This window comes from Lethenteron reissneri, chromosome 61, assembly GCF_015708825.2.
Source record: "Lethenteron reissneri isolate LAM-NWPU_2019-01 chromosome 61, ASM1570882v1, whole genome shotgun sequence".
In the NCBI taxonomy this organism is placed as follows: domain Eukaryota; kingdom Metazoa; phylum Chordata; class Hyperoartia; order Petromyzontiformes; family Petromyzontidae; genus Lethenteron; species Lethenteron reissneri.
Window position 1 is genome coordinate 2237555 of NC_083839.1, and position 15350 is coordinate 2252904.

The window sequence follows — 15350 nt, forward strand, 5'->3', positions numbered from 1 at the left end:
TGGGTTTTCTGACTGAGATGACCGGTAGATGCACCACCAGCTGTACCCCCTACTGTGCCAGGCTAGGTGCAGGAGGAGGTCTCGGGACAGACCCAGCAGGTGCCATGGGTTTTCTGACTGAGATGACCGGTAGATGCACCACCAGCTGTACCCCCTACTGTGCCAGGCTAGGTGCATGAGGAGGTCTCGGGACAGACCCAGCAGGTGCCATGGGTTGACTGACTGAGATGACCGGTAGATGCACCACCAGCTGTACCCCCTACTGTGCCAGGCTAGGTGCAGGAGGAGGTCTCGGGACAGACCCAGCAGGTGCCATGGGTTGGCTGACTGAGATGCCCGGTAGATGCACCACCAGCTGTACCCCCTACTGTGCCAGGCAAGGTGCATGAGGAGGTCTCGGGACAGACCCAGCAGGTGCTATAGGTTGGCTGACTGAGATGACCGGTAGATGCACCCCTGCTGTGCCCCACTACGCCGCTCGCCGCACACACCGATGCTAACGCACGCGCGCACACCTCCGCGCAAGTAACCCCTTCGAAGCGCCGTCGCCCTTTCATTTGGCACGGAGTGACTCGCTCGCTTCCACCCATCGTTGTCCATGCCTCTAACCCCCCCTCCTCCGCTGCCCAGCTTGCACTGCTTGCGTTGCCAATCATCCCCGGCCGTGGTGCTTTGCATGTCTAACTATGTGCCCCCCTCCCTTCCCCTCCCCTCCTCCTCCACCGCCACCACCATCGCCACCACCACCGCCGCCGCCACCGCCACCGCGCCTCTAACCCACGTTCGCTGTGCCGCCTCAAGCAAACTGGCCAAGTCGACGCTGGTGCTAACAGTCGTGTTTGGCGTGCACTACGTAGCCTTTGTGGGCATCCCCGACAGTATTGGTGGCGTAGCGTGGGAGATCCGCATGTACGTCGATTTGTTTCTCAACTCCTTTCAGGTGAGATACGCACGTTCAACAAAACCGGTATGCAATTATCTAAAAAATATATCGATTTTTTTTTTTACTCTACAAGGTTAGGGGCCACTAAGCCGCTATTGTTTTATAAGCGACGTGGCCATCGCAAATGATAGCTCAACGAAGTGGCTTATCGTCAACGTCATCATCATCATCACGTGGGAATTTATAGCAGCCAAATACTCTAAACGCACGTTGTTGATTCTAAATGCGGAGAGAAAAACCGGAGGACCCGGAGAAAAATCCACGCGACCACGGAGAGAGAGACACGCAAACTCCAAATATACAGCAGCAGGCGTCATGATCGTGATCGAACCCACGACCTCCTGCATCTCAGGCGAGGTAGTCAACATCTCGTCATTGTGGCGCCGGTAAGGGTCTCTGCGGGCCCCCGGACAAGAAGTGGGTAGCGCACCACCCCATGCAGCCAATATAACTCGCAGCCAATTTATTTATACCAGTGTTCTTCTTGGCAAGACTCGGAGGTCACTGGCAGCCCCCTGGTGACCTTTTAGTGTGGTCCACTGACGCGTGGCCCCCGACAATACACAAATCGTTAAATCACCTCCCATCATTATCATCATGATGATGTCTTATCAGCGAAAGTGCTACCTCCCCCCCCCCCTGAAAATGAGTGAAGAACATTGATTTATACGGCAAAGCAGGGTGGGGGTCACCTGCTAACCCGCTACTCGTTTCAAATGTCCTTTCACACAAATTCAACTGTTGTTGACCACATGAAGCGATTCGCACCCGCAGGCACGTTGGTACCGACGCGAGTGACACATCTGCTCTAAGCTCATGCACTCAATCTAGATTTTAAGTTTTCGTGATTGCAATGTTCCATACTCTTTGGTTCTGTCGGTAAAGTCACGTAAGTATAAAATAAAATAAATTAAATCACGACGTTTCGATCGCAGCACAAGCAATCATCATCAGATGGAAAAACCACAGCAAGAACATTTTTGTTGAAGTGGGAGAGAGAGTTGCCATGGTAGGAGGTTATATAGGTAAGAGAGGGGGGGGGGGCAAGGGAGGGGGGTAGGGGGAGGGGAGCGTTGTATGGACGCTAGGATAGGGAGATGTGGAGCTAGGACGGGGGGAAGTGGGCAGTGGCTGAACGGTAGAGCAAGCGGCTCACAATCGGAAGGTTGCCAGATGGTTGCCAGTTGAACTCCTAGTCGGGGTGCGTTGACTCGGCCCATTATCCCTCCTGGGGCCGATACGTTTAGTAGAGCACCAGCGTCCGGGGGAGTCAAGAGTGGCTCTCCTATGGATAGACTCGTCCCTGCATAAAGGATGTGGAGTTTCCGCCACTAGCTGTGATTGTGCTCATCACAGCGACCTGCAGTGGTTTTCTGTGTCGTCGTTTTTGTTGTCGCTGCTTCCATTTCTGGAGCTGGCGCTGTCGTGAGCTCCCGCGGCCCCCTTGGGCCCACGGCCTCACGCCATTTTGCCCTTTCCCATCTCGGCCTCTGCACTGAGTGGGGGGCGTTGTGAGTTGGGGCCCTTGTTCGTGGTGCCTAGTTAGTGGGGCCTTGTGAGTTGGCGGCCTTGTTAGTGTGGGGCCTTGTGAGTTGGCGGCCTTGTGAGTGGGGCCTTATTCGTGGGGGGCCTTGTTAGTGGGGGGCCTTGTGAGTTGGGAGCCTAGTTAGTGGGGCCCTGTTAGCGGGGCCTTGTTAATTGGGGTACCTTGTGAGTTGCGGGGCCTTGTTAGTGGGGCTTTGTTAGCGGGAACTTATTAATTGGGGGCCTTGTGAGTTGGGGGTCTTGTGAGTTTGCGACCTTGTGAGTGGGGCCTTGTTAGCGGGACCTTGTTAATTGGGGGCCTTGTTAATTGGGGGCCTTGTGAGTTGGGGGCCTTGTTAGCGGCGCCTTGTGAGTGGGGCCTTGTTCGTGGGGGGCCTTGTTAGCGGGAAGCCTTGTTACTGGGGGGCCTTGTTCGTGGGGGGCCTTGTGAGTTGGGGGCCTAGTTAGTGGGGCCTTGTTAGCGGGGCCTTGTTAATTGGGGCCTTGTTAATTGGGGGCCTTGTGAGTTGGGGGCCTTGTTAGCGGCGCCTTGTGAGTGGGGCCTTGTTTGTGGGGGGCCTTGTAAATGGGGGGTCTTGTGAATGGGGGGCCTTGTGAGTGGGGGCCTTGTAAGTGGGGCCTTGTTAGTGGGGGGGGGGGGGGCTTGTATGAGACCTTTCTAGTGGGGGACCTTGTGAGTTGGGGGCCTTGTGAGTGGAGCCTTGTGAATTGGACTTTGTGCACGCAGGGAGAAAGGGGCCTTAGTATCAGACGCGAGTAAAGGTGCAAGAAGTGTACGATCTCTGCGTGATAATTCCACAAATAAGTCACTAAATAATTTTGACGTGTATGGAATACTCAACACTTTCGTCAATAACACTGACCTAAAAGGATTTTTGTTGTTGTATTACATTTTCGGCCACTGTGTTATTATCGAAGAACGTGTTGAGTCATTTTGTTGTAATTTTGTGGTTATTTGTGCTTCACGCATTTACTGCCAAGGCAGCGTCACAAAACAAATTCCTATTTTAATCCCCGCTTTTAGTTGCCTTTGTATTTCTTTTTTACCGATTCTAAAGCTCGTAACCAGGGCTCGGCATACCAAAACAACAAGAAGAGGTATTTTTTGTTCGAGTTCTGTGCGGTAAAAAAAACGACAACTCTATTTCAAGAGCCACAATGCCACTGTGGTGAATGCGAGACAGTCGTCCTTAATAAATAACCGTCACAAAACAGTCCTTAAAGAGCCGCGGGTTTTCCCGACCGCTGCTCACGACGCAAAAGAGATGCCCAGGGGTTCAGAGGTCAGAGCTCTCAGCTGCCACCTCTGAGAGTTCGAATCTGGGCAAATGTCTTTGATTAAAAAAAAAACGTGGCTCTCCTGTGTAGCGAGTTGATGGGACTCGATGGCTCTCGTTGAGGGCGGTCGGCCCGCGATGATCTCGGCCCAGAGCCTCATAAAATCGGAACTTTCCACCAGACGCGGTACTCGTCAGAATAAATAACGCAGTGTTAAGAGCGTTGATAACGGCGCTTTTTTTAATGTAAAACACAGACACACCAAGATAGTTACCGCCCTCAATATGCAATCCGTAGTTTGGAAGAGAAGACAGAGGCATGCTCGTGGGCCAGTTTATCAGGCTCTGTCTCAGCCCGGTCACCAAGGCCTGCACAAAAGAAACCCAAATGTATTAAACTCGTTGTTTTTTGCACTGCATTGATACATTCTATCTCCGACAATGATCGGAATCAAGAATGTTTATATATCCTGGAAGAATCCGACGAGCTACAAAGCTCTATCATTCACAGATGTATTAAACTCGTTGTTTTTTGCACTGCATTGATACATTCTATCTCCGACAATGATCGGAATCAAGAATGTTTATATATCCTGGAGAAATCCGACAAGCTACAAAGCTCTATCATTCACAGATGTATTAAACTCGTTGTTTTTTGCACTGCATTGATACATTCTATCTCCGACAATGATCGGAATCAAGAATGTTTATATATCCTGGAGAAATCCGACGAGCTACAAAGTGCTATCATTCACAGATGTCCCACTCAATTATATGCAGGGTGCTTACAATTATTTTTAACACTTCTCAGAATTTCCAACAACGCCACAATAAATGTGCCTCCGGGCTCTGGAGACCACCTGGAGAAGATTCCAGGCACATGATGGCCAACAAGTGGAGACTTTTTGACTTTTTGAAGCTATTAGCATTACATTTGTTGTCATGTTACATTCTATTATCCGTTCTTTTTCCATTAAAAACGATAGTCCCATGTGAGTGTTAATGTTTTTTTGAAGCGCCCTGTATATATCAGATTGGGTGTCATGCCATGAACATTCAAGTGGGTTCTGAATCACGGCAAGGGGCTGGTGTGTCAGCTCGGTCACTAATGACTTCTTGCTAGTGCATTTAATCTTGATAAAATTCTAACCCCGACAATTAACGAAATAATGTTGTTTCATCACACGCTGTGAACATTTCTCCCCGGGATGAATCGTGGCGTGCCGAACCTTCACGCGCAGTGGCAGGGCTCTCCAATAGATGTGAAGTTTGAGGTGCTAAGAAAAGTGACTTTATGTATCGACACATGATTGATTTTCTTTGCCAATATGTCCTCTCTCTTTGTCTTTCTCTCTCGTGTCTCTCTCTCTCACAAACTCAACAGGGATTCTTTGTGGCTATCATCTACTGCTTCTGCAACGGAGAGGTGAGTGTATTCCATAGCCACTCAATGCAATGACAATGCATTTCTCGAAAATCTCAATGTAACTGCATCTCAAGATGTTACATGGAAAGTGGGGCATGTGCATCAGAAAGACAGACTGTTTGGGCAAGTGCTGTTTGCGAGTAGCACCTATGACGGCCGGCACGGCACACGAGGGGGTGGGTGGCCAGCACCTTGCCTGGCCGCCTTTGTCTCCCCTAGTGGCGATGTTTACTACACACCGCACCAGGTACTCGTTTGAGGCCGAGTCGACCTAGGGGAAGCCCAGGACCGGCTCAGATAATCGTCACTGGTGTTGGCCGCGAGCGGGAATCGAACTCGAGTCGCTGGATTTGCAGTGCAGCGCGCTAACCGCTACACCACCGCTCCCCATAGTCACGTGCATCAGCAGCAGCAACAGCATCATCAGCCAGCGGTTGATGGCATTCCCACCGCTGAACTGGCGCTGGTGAGAACATGGGTTTAAACATGGCTTTCAGCCTCCCATGGGTAAAGCAGGGTTCTCAAGTGTGGGTAGCCAATGCTTCAAAGCCCAATCAAGTAATAATAATTTTTATATCTAAAACATTTAAATGGGGATTCACTTAATTTAGTTCAATTCCAGGGTAGGTAAATTCAAATGTCAGGTTGACCGTCGTGCGACAGACATCGATCTCGTAGTAGAGTATGTGGGCAATTGCCATCTTTGCCGTTTAGCAACAAAAAAATCAATTTGTACGATTTTGGAAAAATCCACTGCACAGTCGGTGGGGCACACACACGGGGGTCCAGAATGGTCTGTTAAAGTGCCAAACGGATTCTGTGTCTCTTGACGTAACACTGGGAGTACGACTGGGAAAACAACACAAAAAATGTTGACAGCCCAAAAAATTCTGACTCCAGTCAAGTTAATCACCAAACAAAAAAATTGCCCCGATTTCAGTTGAAGATTTAGCAAAAAATTACAATGGTCAACAAAAAAAAACAAACATTTTTTTCTTGCCTGGACTTTTGCAGCTGTTTTAGACTAATTTCTTCAGGGTGCTGATTCCAAATCTGATCTCAGATTTGCTCTATCACATCTCATTTTTATGCTATCGGCATACCCCATTTTCATTGATTTTACCCGAAATTAACCCTGTCACTTATGATTGCAAGTTGTTGCGAGTCAGTGACTGCTTTAGTGTTAAAATATGGTGCTGTATTTTTAAGATAGTGTGTTTATAATATAATTTTATGTAGATATCCACATTTATTTAATATTTCTCTTCTGCAGTTTTGATTGAAAATGCTATATTTGATATTTCAAAATCCTGATGTGATAGACAAAAACTGATGCCAGATTTGGAATCAGCACCCCAAAATTACCTTAAAACCGTTGGAATACCTTATGCCAGAGAAAGTGTGTTGACCAGTGTTATTTATGGGGAGCAGTTACTTCAAAAATCTTTTCCCACAGCAATTCCACCTCACAATTGCCGCATGAGATTTCCCTCGGGGATTCTTCGTGTATCGCGGGCGGCCCGTGACGCCGGGAGTGCAAAAGGGGAACACGGTGGCTAGTAAGTGAATTAAATGCTACACGCGGTAATATTTTAACAACAAAAAACACCGAGGGATGCGTGGGAGGGGGAGGCAAGGGAAAAACATCGCGTCCGAGAGCACTCCAGCGAGGGAGATGGAAGCGATGAGATCAGATCGCGCTTAGCGGGTGACGGGGCGAGTTGGAATTGTAACATCGCAGCAGAGGTCACAAACGGGTTTTGATTCATATTAGTAGGTTTTTACCCTTTTAAACTGGTACAAAACTGACACCTTTATTGTACCAGTTTAAAAGGGTAAAAACCTACTATTATATTTTGCCACTGGTAAAAGAGATCTCATAGTGGGTTTTGATTTCTTACCCGTACCCGGCCGCACCAGGGTCGCAAATGGGTACCCGTACCCTACCCATACCCGTACCCTACCCGAAATGAGTGACAAACAGTTACTCACCAGTGACTCACGGCCTACCCGTACCCGACCGCACCAGGGTCACAAACGGGTACCCGTACACCCGTACCTGGCCGGGTACGAGTAGCCGGGTATCGGGTAGGGTACGGGTATCGGGTACCCGGTTGCGACCTCTGTATCGCAGGGTCGTGAGAGGTTTGGGTCGGGCCCTCGTCCAGTGGTGGATTGAACACGGCTGCTGCTACTGCTGCTGATGCTGATTGATGACGACGCTTATGAATTCAGGAGAGAATTAATCGGGACTGCGTGTCACAATGGGGAGAGGTGGTGGCGTAGCGGTTTAGCGCGCTACGAACCCGGCGGCCCGAGTTCGATTCCCGACTCACGGCCAATATCGGCGACGATTATCTGAACCGGTCCTGGGTGTTCCCCTAGGTCGACTCAGCCTCAATTGGGTACCTGTTGCGGTGTGTAAAATAAAATAAAAAACATCGCCACTGGGGAGACAAAGGCGGCCGGGTGTGGCGTTGGCCACCCACCCCCTCGTACGTACGTTGTTCCGGCCTTCATAGGTGCTACTCGCTAACAGCACTTGCCCCAACAGTCTGTTACAGGCTACACGGGGGATCTTTGTATTGCACGTGGGCATGGCGGGCAAGGTGGATTGTTACACCGCAGCATTGTCAGAGGCAGCGGCTCGCTTAGGACCTTCATGCAGCAGTGGATTGAGCACGTCTGCGGCTGATCTTCTCTCGCACACCGTACGGAGCCAACCCGCGCTAATCGTCGGTGTTGGTGGGGGGGGGGGGGTAGGAAGGACAACAAACTGAACACGCAAAAAAGCAGTTTGCCGCAGCTGATTTATTGTGATTCGAGATGAGAAATTAATCCGAACCGCGTGTTGCAAATGTACGCGCACTACCCCATGGGCATAGCCCGCTTTGTGTGCAGTGGGACGAGCTGTTTGGGGTCATAGCGGGAAACGTGGCCAGAAGCACATTTTTTTTTCTCAAGATGAATTAAGCTCTGCGGAGTGTTCTCTCAGTGTGCCAGAGAGCATGCTCTGTTTTTAACACACGGGGGGTGTGCCCTGCAGAGTGAAATTATTTTTTTGTGTTGTTGTCACATCATCCCACACGTGGGCTTTGTTCAAGGACTTTGCAGGAGGATTAGGACGCCGTGGGGGGCAGGGGGGGGGGCCTGTGTACACAGTTATTTTTGCGCGAGGACACATCGGGCCTTGTTGGTCGTGGTGCTTGCTGTCGTTGCGTGGCGGGCGAATGGGCGTTCAAGGTTGAATTTAACTGAAGCTAAACTATATTTTTTATTTGACCAGGTGAGACCCACTGAGCGATCCATGTAGCACTTTGTTAGGAGTTTATTTTTTGTTTTGTTTAATTTAGCGAGCGCTATTTTACCGCGACTTCCCGCGGTCAAAACACCATCTACATTAAATTTAGATTTAAAGCTTTCGTGACTGCAGGGATTCATCTTCTTGGTTCTTTCGGTAAAGTCACGTAGAAGGGAAATAATAAAATAATAAAAATAAAACATAACAAAATTCAATTCTCACGACGTTTCGGTCACAACGTAAGCAGCCGTCCTCAGGTGAAGAACAGGTCTGTTGGAAAGACAGCGTCTGAATGAACACCACCAAGCTTGGCAGCGTATATTTAAGCTGGGTTAGGGGAGGAAGGGCGCCTTGACAAATAAATTTGCATATCAACAAAGGAATTTAGCATATTTATGGAAAATGCAGATATGGGATTAGTCACTACTTGTGGAATGCATAGGAGGTGGGGGGGGGGTCTCAAAGTCATATTATGCCCGTGCATTATGTAGGATTAGCAGCAACAAAGGGAGGAAGAAGGGTTAGCAGTAATATCTACATTTACAAGATCTATTTTTCGATAAATATTCTCTGAGTGCACGTCAGCCCCGCAGCATAGCAACAGAGCCACTCTGCAGCCTCCTCCTCCTCCATCAAGTGCAGGGCAATCAGTCCGCCCGGCACGCCCTGACGCACTTCACAGCCGTAGACGATGGTGAGCCACGCATGGTCACCTCCTGGCTCCGCGCCAATTCGCACCAGCAGCAGCAGTGGGCTGTCGCCTAAGTATTCATACTCTTAGTTCTTTCGGTAAAGTCACGTAGGTAAAAAATGAAATAAAAATTAATAAAAATAAAACAATAAAAATTACGACGTTTCGGAGGCAACACAAGCTTCCGTCTTCAGGTGAAACCGTCACAGCAAAATATCTGTACCTTATATAGTGGTTAAGGGGGGAGGAGCCAGGAAGGACAGTGGGGGAGGAGGAGTTGTGACGGTTTCACCTGAAGACGGAAGCTTGTGTTGCCTCCGAAACGTCGTGATTTTTATTGTTTTATTTTTTATTAATTTTTATTTCATTTTTCACCTACGTGACTTTACCGAAAGAACTAAGAGTATGAATCCTTGCAGTCACGAAAGCTTCAAATCTAGAATGTCGCCTAAGTAGCCACGGGCCCCATCGATGTTCGGAAACAGCTAAACGCTGCCTGGTCACACGGGACGCGGGTTAACTCCATCCGTTGGCGCCTTGAGTGGGGTCGGAGCCAGGCGTCTGCGCGGATGGATCGCGTACGAGGTCTTCGTTCGGCACTTTCACGGCTCTCCATTCGTCGCTCCAGCCAGCGTGGGTGTCCCACATGCTCAGTAGGGGGGGGGGGGGGGCACAGGTGGTGCATCGGTCAGTTATCTCGGTCATCTCGGTCAACTCAGTCATCTCAGTCAGTCCACCCGTGGCACGTGCGCCTGCCCCGTGACCTCCTGCCGGCGGGCGTTTGACGCTCCGCGTGGCCGTGATGTGCACCTAGCCTGGCACAAGCGCTAAGGTGACGTCACCGCCACTCAGTGGCGGATGGCGGTGGTTGTTGCTGGGGTTGAACGATTAATCGATTTGAAATCGAAATCGCAATTTGAAACAATGCGATTAGCAAATCACAAAGGCTGCGATCTTTTTGCGATTTGAAAAGTCCTATTATTATTTTATTGGAATTGTTTTATTTTTTTATTATTATAATAAATGTATTCATTTAACTTAACAATTGTTCTATGTTGATTGTTCTATTTCAATTAAGACATTTTAATAAATACATGTTGGAAGCAATTCATATCTTTTAAGTTCTCATCCTTGCATTATAATGTCTGGAACTGTTCATATTTTGATGGTATCACGTGGAAATGCTCCATCGCATGTTTTAAATCTATTACACAGCAAATATTGAACCGAAGCTTGACTTTACAAAAATGTCATCGCAAATCAAATCGCAATATCTGTCAAAAAAATGGCAATCAGATATTTCACTCCAAATCGTTCAGTCCCTGATTGTTGCCCCCACACGCTCCACTCTGCGGACACTGCGGCATTGCTCGCGCTGCGTGCCCCCGGGGGCTTCAGACGCACGGGGGGTGGCTGCGAAATGTCGACATGAAGTGGGGGGGGGGGGGGGGGGGAGTAAGTCCGATGCCACGTGTGGTACTTTGTCCAGCGTCTTGGCCACTGCTGCTTGGCGGCGAATTTTTGACGAGTGGTGGTGGTGGTGTTGGTGGTGGGGGGTGGTGTTGGTGGTGGTGGTGGTAGGGGGGGGGGGTGGTGGTGGTGGTGTTGGTGGTGGTGGTGGTGGGGGTGGGGGGTGGTGGTGGTGTTGGTGGTGGGTGGTGGTGGTGGTGGTGGTGGGGGGTGGTGGTGTTGGTGGGGGGTGGTGGTGATGATGTTCGTGGGGGGTGGTGGTGTTGGTGGTGGTGTTGGGTGGTGGTGGTGGTGGGGGGTGGTGGTGGTGGTGGGGGGTGGTGGTGGTGGTGTTGGTGGTGGTGGTGTTGGTGGTGGTGGTGGGAGGGGTGGTGGTGGTGATGGTGGGGGGTGGTGGTGTTGGTGGTGTTGGTGGGGGGGTAGTGGTGGTGTTGGTGGGGGGTGGTGGTGGTGGGGGCTGGTGTTGGTGTTGGTGGGGGGTGGTGGTTTTGGTGGGGGGGGGGTGTTGGTGGTGTTGGTGGTGGTGTTGGTGGGGGGTGGTGGTGTTGGTGGGCGGTGGTGGTGTTGGTGGGGGGTGGTGGTGGTGTTGGTGGGGGCTGGTGGTGTTGGTGGGGGTGGTGGTGGTGGTGGGGGGTGGTGGTGGTGGTGGTGGTGGTGGGGGGTGGTGGTGGTGTTGGTGGGGGGTGGTGGTGTTGGTGGGGGTGGTGGTGGTGGTGGGGGGTGGTGGTGGTGGTGGTGTTGGTGGTGGGGGGTGGTGGTGGTGGTGGTGTTGGTGGTGTTGGTGTTGGTGGGGGGTGGTGGTGGTGGTGGTGGTGTTGGTGGTGTTGATGGTGGTGTTGGTGGGGGGTGGTGGTGGTGGTGTTGGTGGGGGGTGGTGGTGATGATGTTGGTGGGGGGTGGTGGTGGTGTTGGTGGTGTTGGTGGGGGGGTAGAGGTGGTGATGGTGTTGGTGGGGGGTGGTGGTGGTGTTGGTGTTGGTGGGGGGGGTAGTGGTGGTGGTGGTGGGGTGGTGGTGATGATGGTGTTGGTGGTAGGTGGTGGTGTTGGTGGTGATGGTGGGGGGTGGTGCTGATGGTGTTGGTGGTGGATGGTGGTGTTGGTGGTGTTGGTGGGGGGGGTAGTGGTGGTGGTGGTGTTGGTGGGGGGTGGTGGTGGTGTTGGCGGGGGGGTGGTGGTGGTGTTGTTGCGGGGTGGTGGTGTTGGTGGGGGGGTGGTGGTGGTGGGGTGGTGGTGTTGGTGGTGGGTGGTGGTGTTGGTGGTGATGGTGTTGGTGGTGGGTGGTGGTGTTGGTGGTGTTGGCGGGGGGGTGGTGGTGTTGTTGTTGCGGGGTGGTGGTGTTGGTGGGGGGGTGGTGGTGGTGGGGGCTGGTGTTGGTGTTGGTGGGGGGTGGTGGTTTTGGTGGGGGGGGGGGTGTTGGTGGTGTTGGTGGTGGTGTTGGTGGGGGGTGGTGGTGTTGGTGGGGGCTGGTGTTGGTGTTGGTGGGGGGTGGTGGTTTTGGTGGGGGGGGGGGGGGTTGGTGGTGTTGGTGGTGGTGTCGGTGGGGGCTGGTGTTGGTGGTGGAGGGTGGTGGTGGTGTTGTTGTTGGTGGTGGCGGTTGTTGCACAGCAACAGGCGGCCACGGTAGTGTGGGATTAGCTTGTCCTTTTTGCACCCGAGATTGTTTCTCACGGTGACGTTTAGCTGAATGTCCACCAAGTTGTGGTGCGTGGGCTGACCGAGTCCGTGCGCGTGGCACAATGATATCCGCTGCAGAGTCAGCGCCACGTGCTGAGCCTGCCAGCGAGCCGGGTCCCAGCAGACGAGCGCTCTTCTCGAGGTGTTCTTCGGGCTCCTCATGTCATATCAGACGCATTGCGCTACGAACCCGGCCACGCGAGTTCGATTACCGCTCAAGGCCACCAACACCGGTGACGATTATCCGAACCGGTCCTGGGCCTCCCCTAGGTCGACTCAGCCTAAAATGAGTACTTGGTCCGATGTGTACGCATCGCCACTCGGGAGACAAAGGCGGCCAGGCGTGGTCCTGGCCACCTACTCCCTCGTGTGTCTGTGCCGGCTTTCATCTGCGCTGTGTGCGCTGTGTGCGCGCTCGCTCACAGCACTTGCCCCCGGCAGTCTGTTAAAGGCTGTTTCTCGGGGATCTTTGTCCGTATTCTTAGGTTTTGTCGGTAAAGTCACGTAGGTAAAAAATTTAAATTTATAAAAGTAAAATAAAAATAAAATAAAAATCACGACGTTTCGGAGGCAACACAAGCTTCCGTCTTCAGGTGGAACCGTCACAGCCCGACTGCTGCATGAAGTAAGAGGCCTCCGAAACGTCGTGATTTTTATTTTATTTTACTTTTATTAATTTTAATTTTCTTTTTTTACCTACGTGACTTTACCAAAAAAACCTAACGATATGAATCCTTGCAGTCACGAAAGCTTCAAATCTAGAATTATCTTTGTCCGTGTGTGTGTGTGTTGGTGGTAATCGCCGTCCGTGCGTTTCAAAGCCACCGGGCAAATTTGCTCGCGTGGGGATGGTTGTTTGGTCGTCGCCATGCACTGCGCTTTAATCGCACGCTTTAGCGAAAGGGGCCCGCGCCCATCAGTCTCGAGCAACACACGAGCGACCAGGTCGGTACCGACGTTCTCCAAGCGGCGTGTACATCCTCTTCATCGACCGCGCCGCATAACGAGCGGCGGGCCAGCGCGCGGGCTTGGCAGTGGATCTGTCACGGAGCGGTGGCTGGGTGACACAGCGGGGGGGTGGAGGTGGATTGGGGAGGGGGGGCAGGCGTGGGAGAGTGGGGGGCGCGATGGGTGATGGTTGAGGGGGGGGGGGGGCAGTCACAAGGCGCCAAGTCAGCCCGGCTTAAATGTTGGCCTTAAAACTGAATCAGAATAATTATCTGTATTGGCTTTGGCCGCCCGTTATTGAAATTGGGTTCTCTCTCTCTCTTGTCTAGCGAATTGATGGTCTGTCTCATCTCATCGCTGGCCACCGATAATAATCGCACGCGGGAAGAAAAAACTCGTCGTATTAAATTTCAAATTTTTTTTTATTGAATTAGCATCGGCAGGTGTGAGTTTGAAATTTCAGGGCTGCACCTTAAACTTTTTTTTATCTACACGGTGGCCCAAAGTCAGGAGACATAGGGTTATCATATTTGATTGAACACTGGCATGAGAACATCTTCATCGTTTATTCTTTAAGTTAATATTTGATCACTTATGATTAATATTGACTCAAAGCTTTCGTGACTGCAGGAATTCATATTATCTGGGTCTTTCCGTAAAGCCACGTAAATAAAAATAATAAAAAAATTATCACGACGTTTTGATCGCAATACGAGCAATCGTCATCAGGTGAAATAAATATAGCGAGAGAGTTGCCGCGGCAGGAGAAAATGCAATACAATGGCCACCTCCGCAGCCGCGTCGTCGGTTAAATTTCGATTTAAAGCTTTCGTGACTGCAGGGATTCATCTGCTTGGTTCTTTCACCTGAGGACGGCTGCTTGCATTGTGGCCGAAACGTCGTGAGAATTATTTTCTAATGTTTTATTTTTATTTTTTTATTATTTCCATTCTACGTGACTTGACCGAAAAAACCAAGAGGATGAGCCGCATCGTCGTCATGGAGGTAGATCACCGATCTTACATTGACATGCAAATTCCACCTCTCGCCCCACCCACTTACCCTTGGGCTGAGCCCATCTCAAGCCCATATCACTTCGTGTCTCGGCAGCTCTCCCGCTGTATTTTTTCACCTGATGACGATTGCTTGTGTTGTGATCGAAACGTCCTGATAATTTTAACACATTCCTGCGGAGGGAGCTGGTAGGAACGTCGGGTTGCTCGGTCAATGGCCAGGGTCAACGGCGGCGTGGTGTATTCCGCAAATATGCCCGACTGTGAGGGCGGGCACAAGCCGGCGTGAGTAGGTTAAACGTTGAGTTTTATAAGGGCACCACCGGGTGACCAGCCCCTCCCCACCCAGCCCCACCCCTCCCACCCCCCACCCAACCCCACCCTCCCCACCCAGCCCCTCCCCACCCTTCCCTCTCCACCCAGCCCCACCCCTCCCATTTTTGGATGCACGATGGACGGACGGACACAATAATCCCCTGTGGTCTGGTGGAACCATGTGGTTCCTACCAGAATTATTTTTTAGATTTAAATACGTGGCTTTTACCGAAAGACCCAAAGAATATGATTAATATATTTTTACTCATTCCTGTAGGGAGTGGGTGGGAGGAGGGGGGGTCACCTTTAATCCGTCGTTTACAAAACATGACCAAGAAGAAGCCTGCGAATTGACTGAGACGCAGTGGACAAATGTTCAAAAAGATTACACGTGATGTAACGTCTAATAAAACTCCTAAATTCATTTAAAAAGATCATTCATGCATCGCGCATTTGTGTCAACAGAGGAAAACATGAAATAATCCTTTGTGATTTCTTAAATAATGCGACCCCCATGGGAGGCAGATCGTTGATCGATATATCGGTATTCAATGGCATTGTAAACTGAGTGACCACTGAAGATATTTTTCAGATTTTTTAGTTTTCCTTTTGTATTTTACCAGGTAAAGCCCACTGAGCTGTATAGCTCTTTTTCAGAAGCGACCTGGCCACAAATGATAGCTCAAAGAAGTGGCTTGTGATCACGTGGAAATGTATAGCGGCCAAAGACTCTAAACGCGTGACGTT

General features: G+C 50.8%; 1 protein-coding gene across 6 annotated transcripts in view; it reads left to right on the forward strand.

The window, feature by feature from the left end:
• Positions 1–15350, forward strand: part of LOC133358187 (parathyroid hormone/parathyroid hormone-related peptide receptor-like) — a 61765-nt gene that overhangs the window by 39852 nt on the left and 6563 nt on the right. For 2 of the 6 annotated variants that reach the window (XR_009757026.1, XM_061576399.1), the window contains 3 exons: positions 802–940; positions 5150–5191; positions 14254–14280. Coding sequence is in view for 4 of the 6 variants with exons in the window: in XM_061576399.1 (XP_061432383.1) it covers positions 802–940; positions 5150–5191; positions 14254–14280 (208 nt within the window). In the remaining 2 variants the exon portion in view is untranslated. The remainder of the gene's footprint in view (positions 1–801; positions 941–5149; positions 5192–14253; positions 14281–15350) is intronic. The other 4 variants (XR_009757027.1, XM_061576401.1, XM_061576397.1 and 1 more) reach the window with 3 other exon arrangements.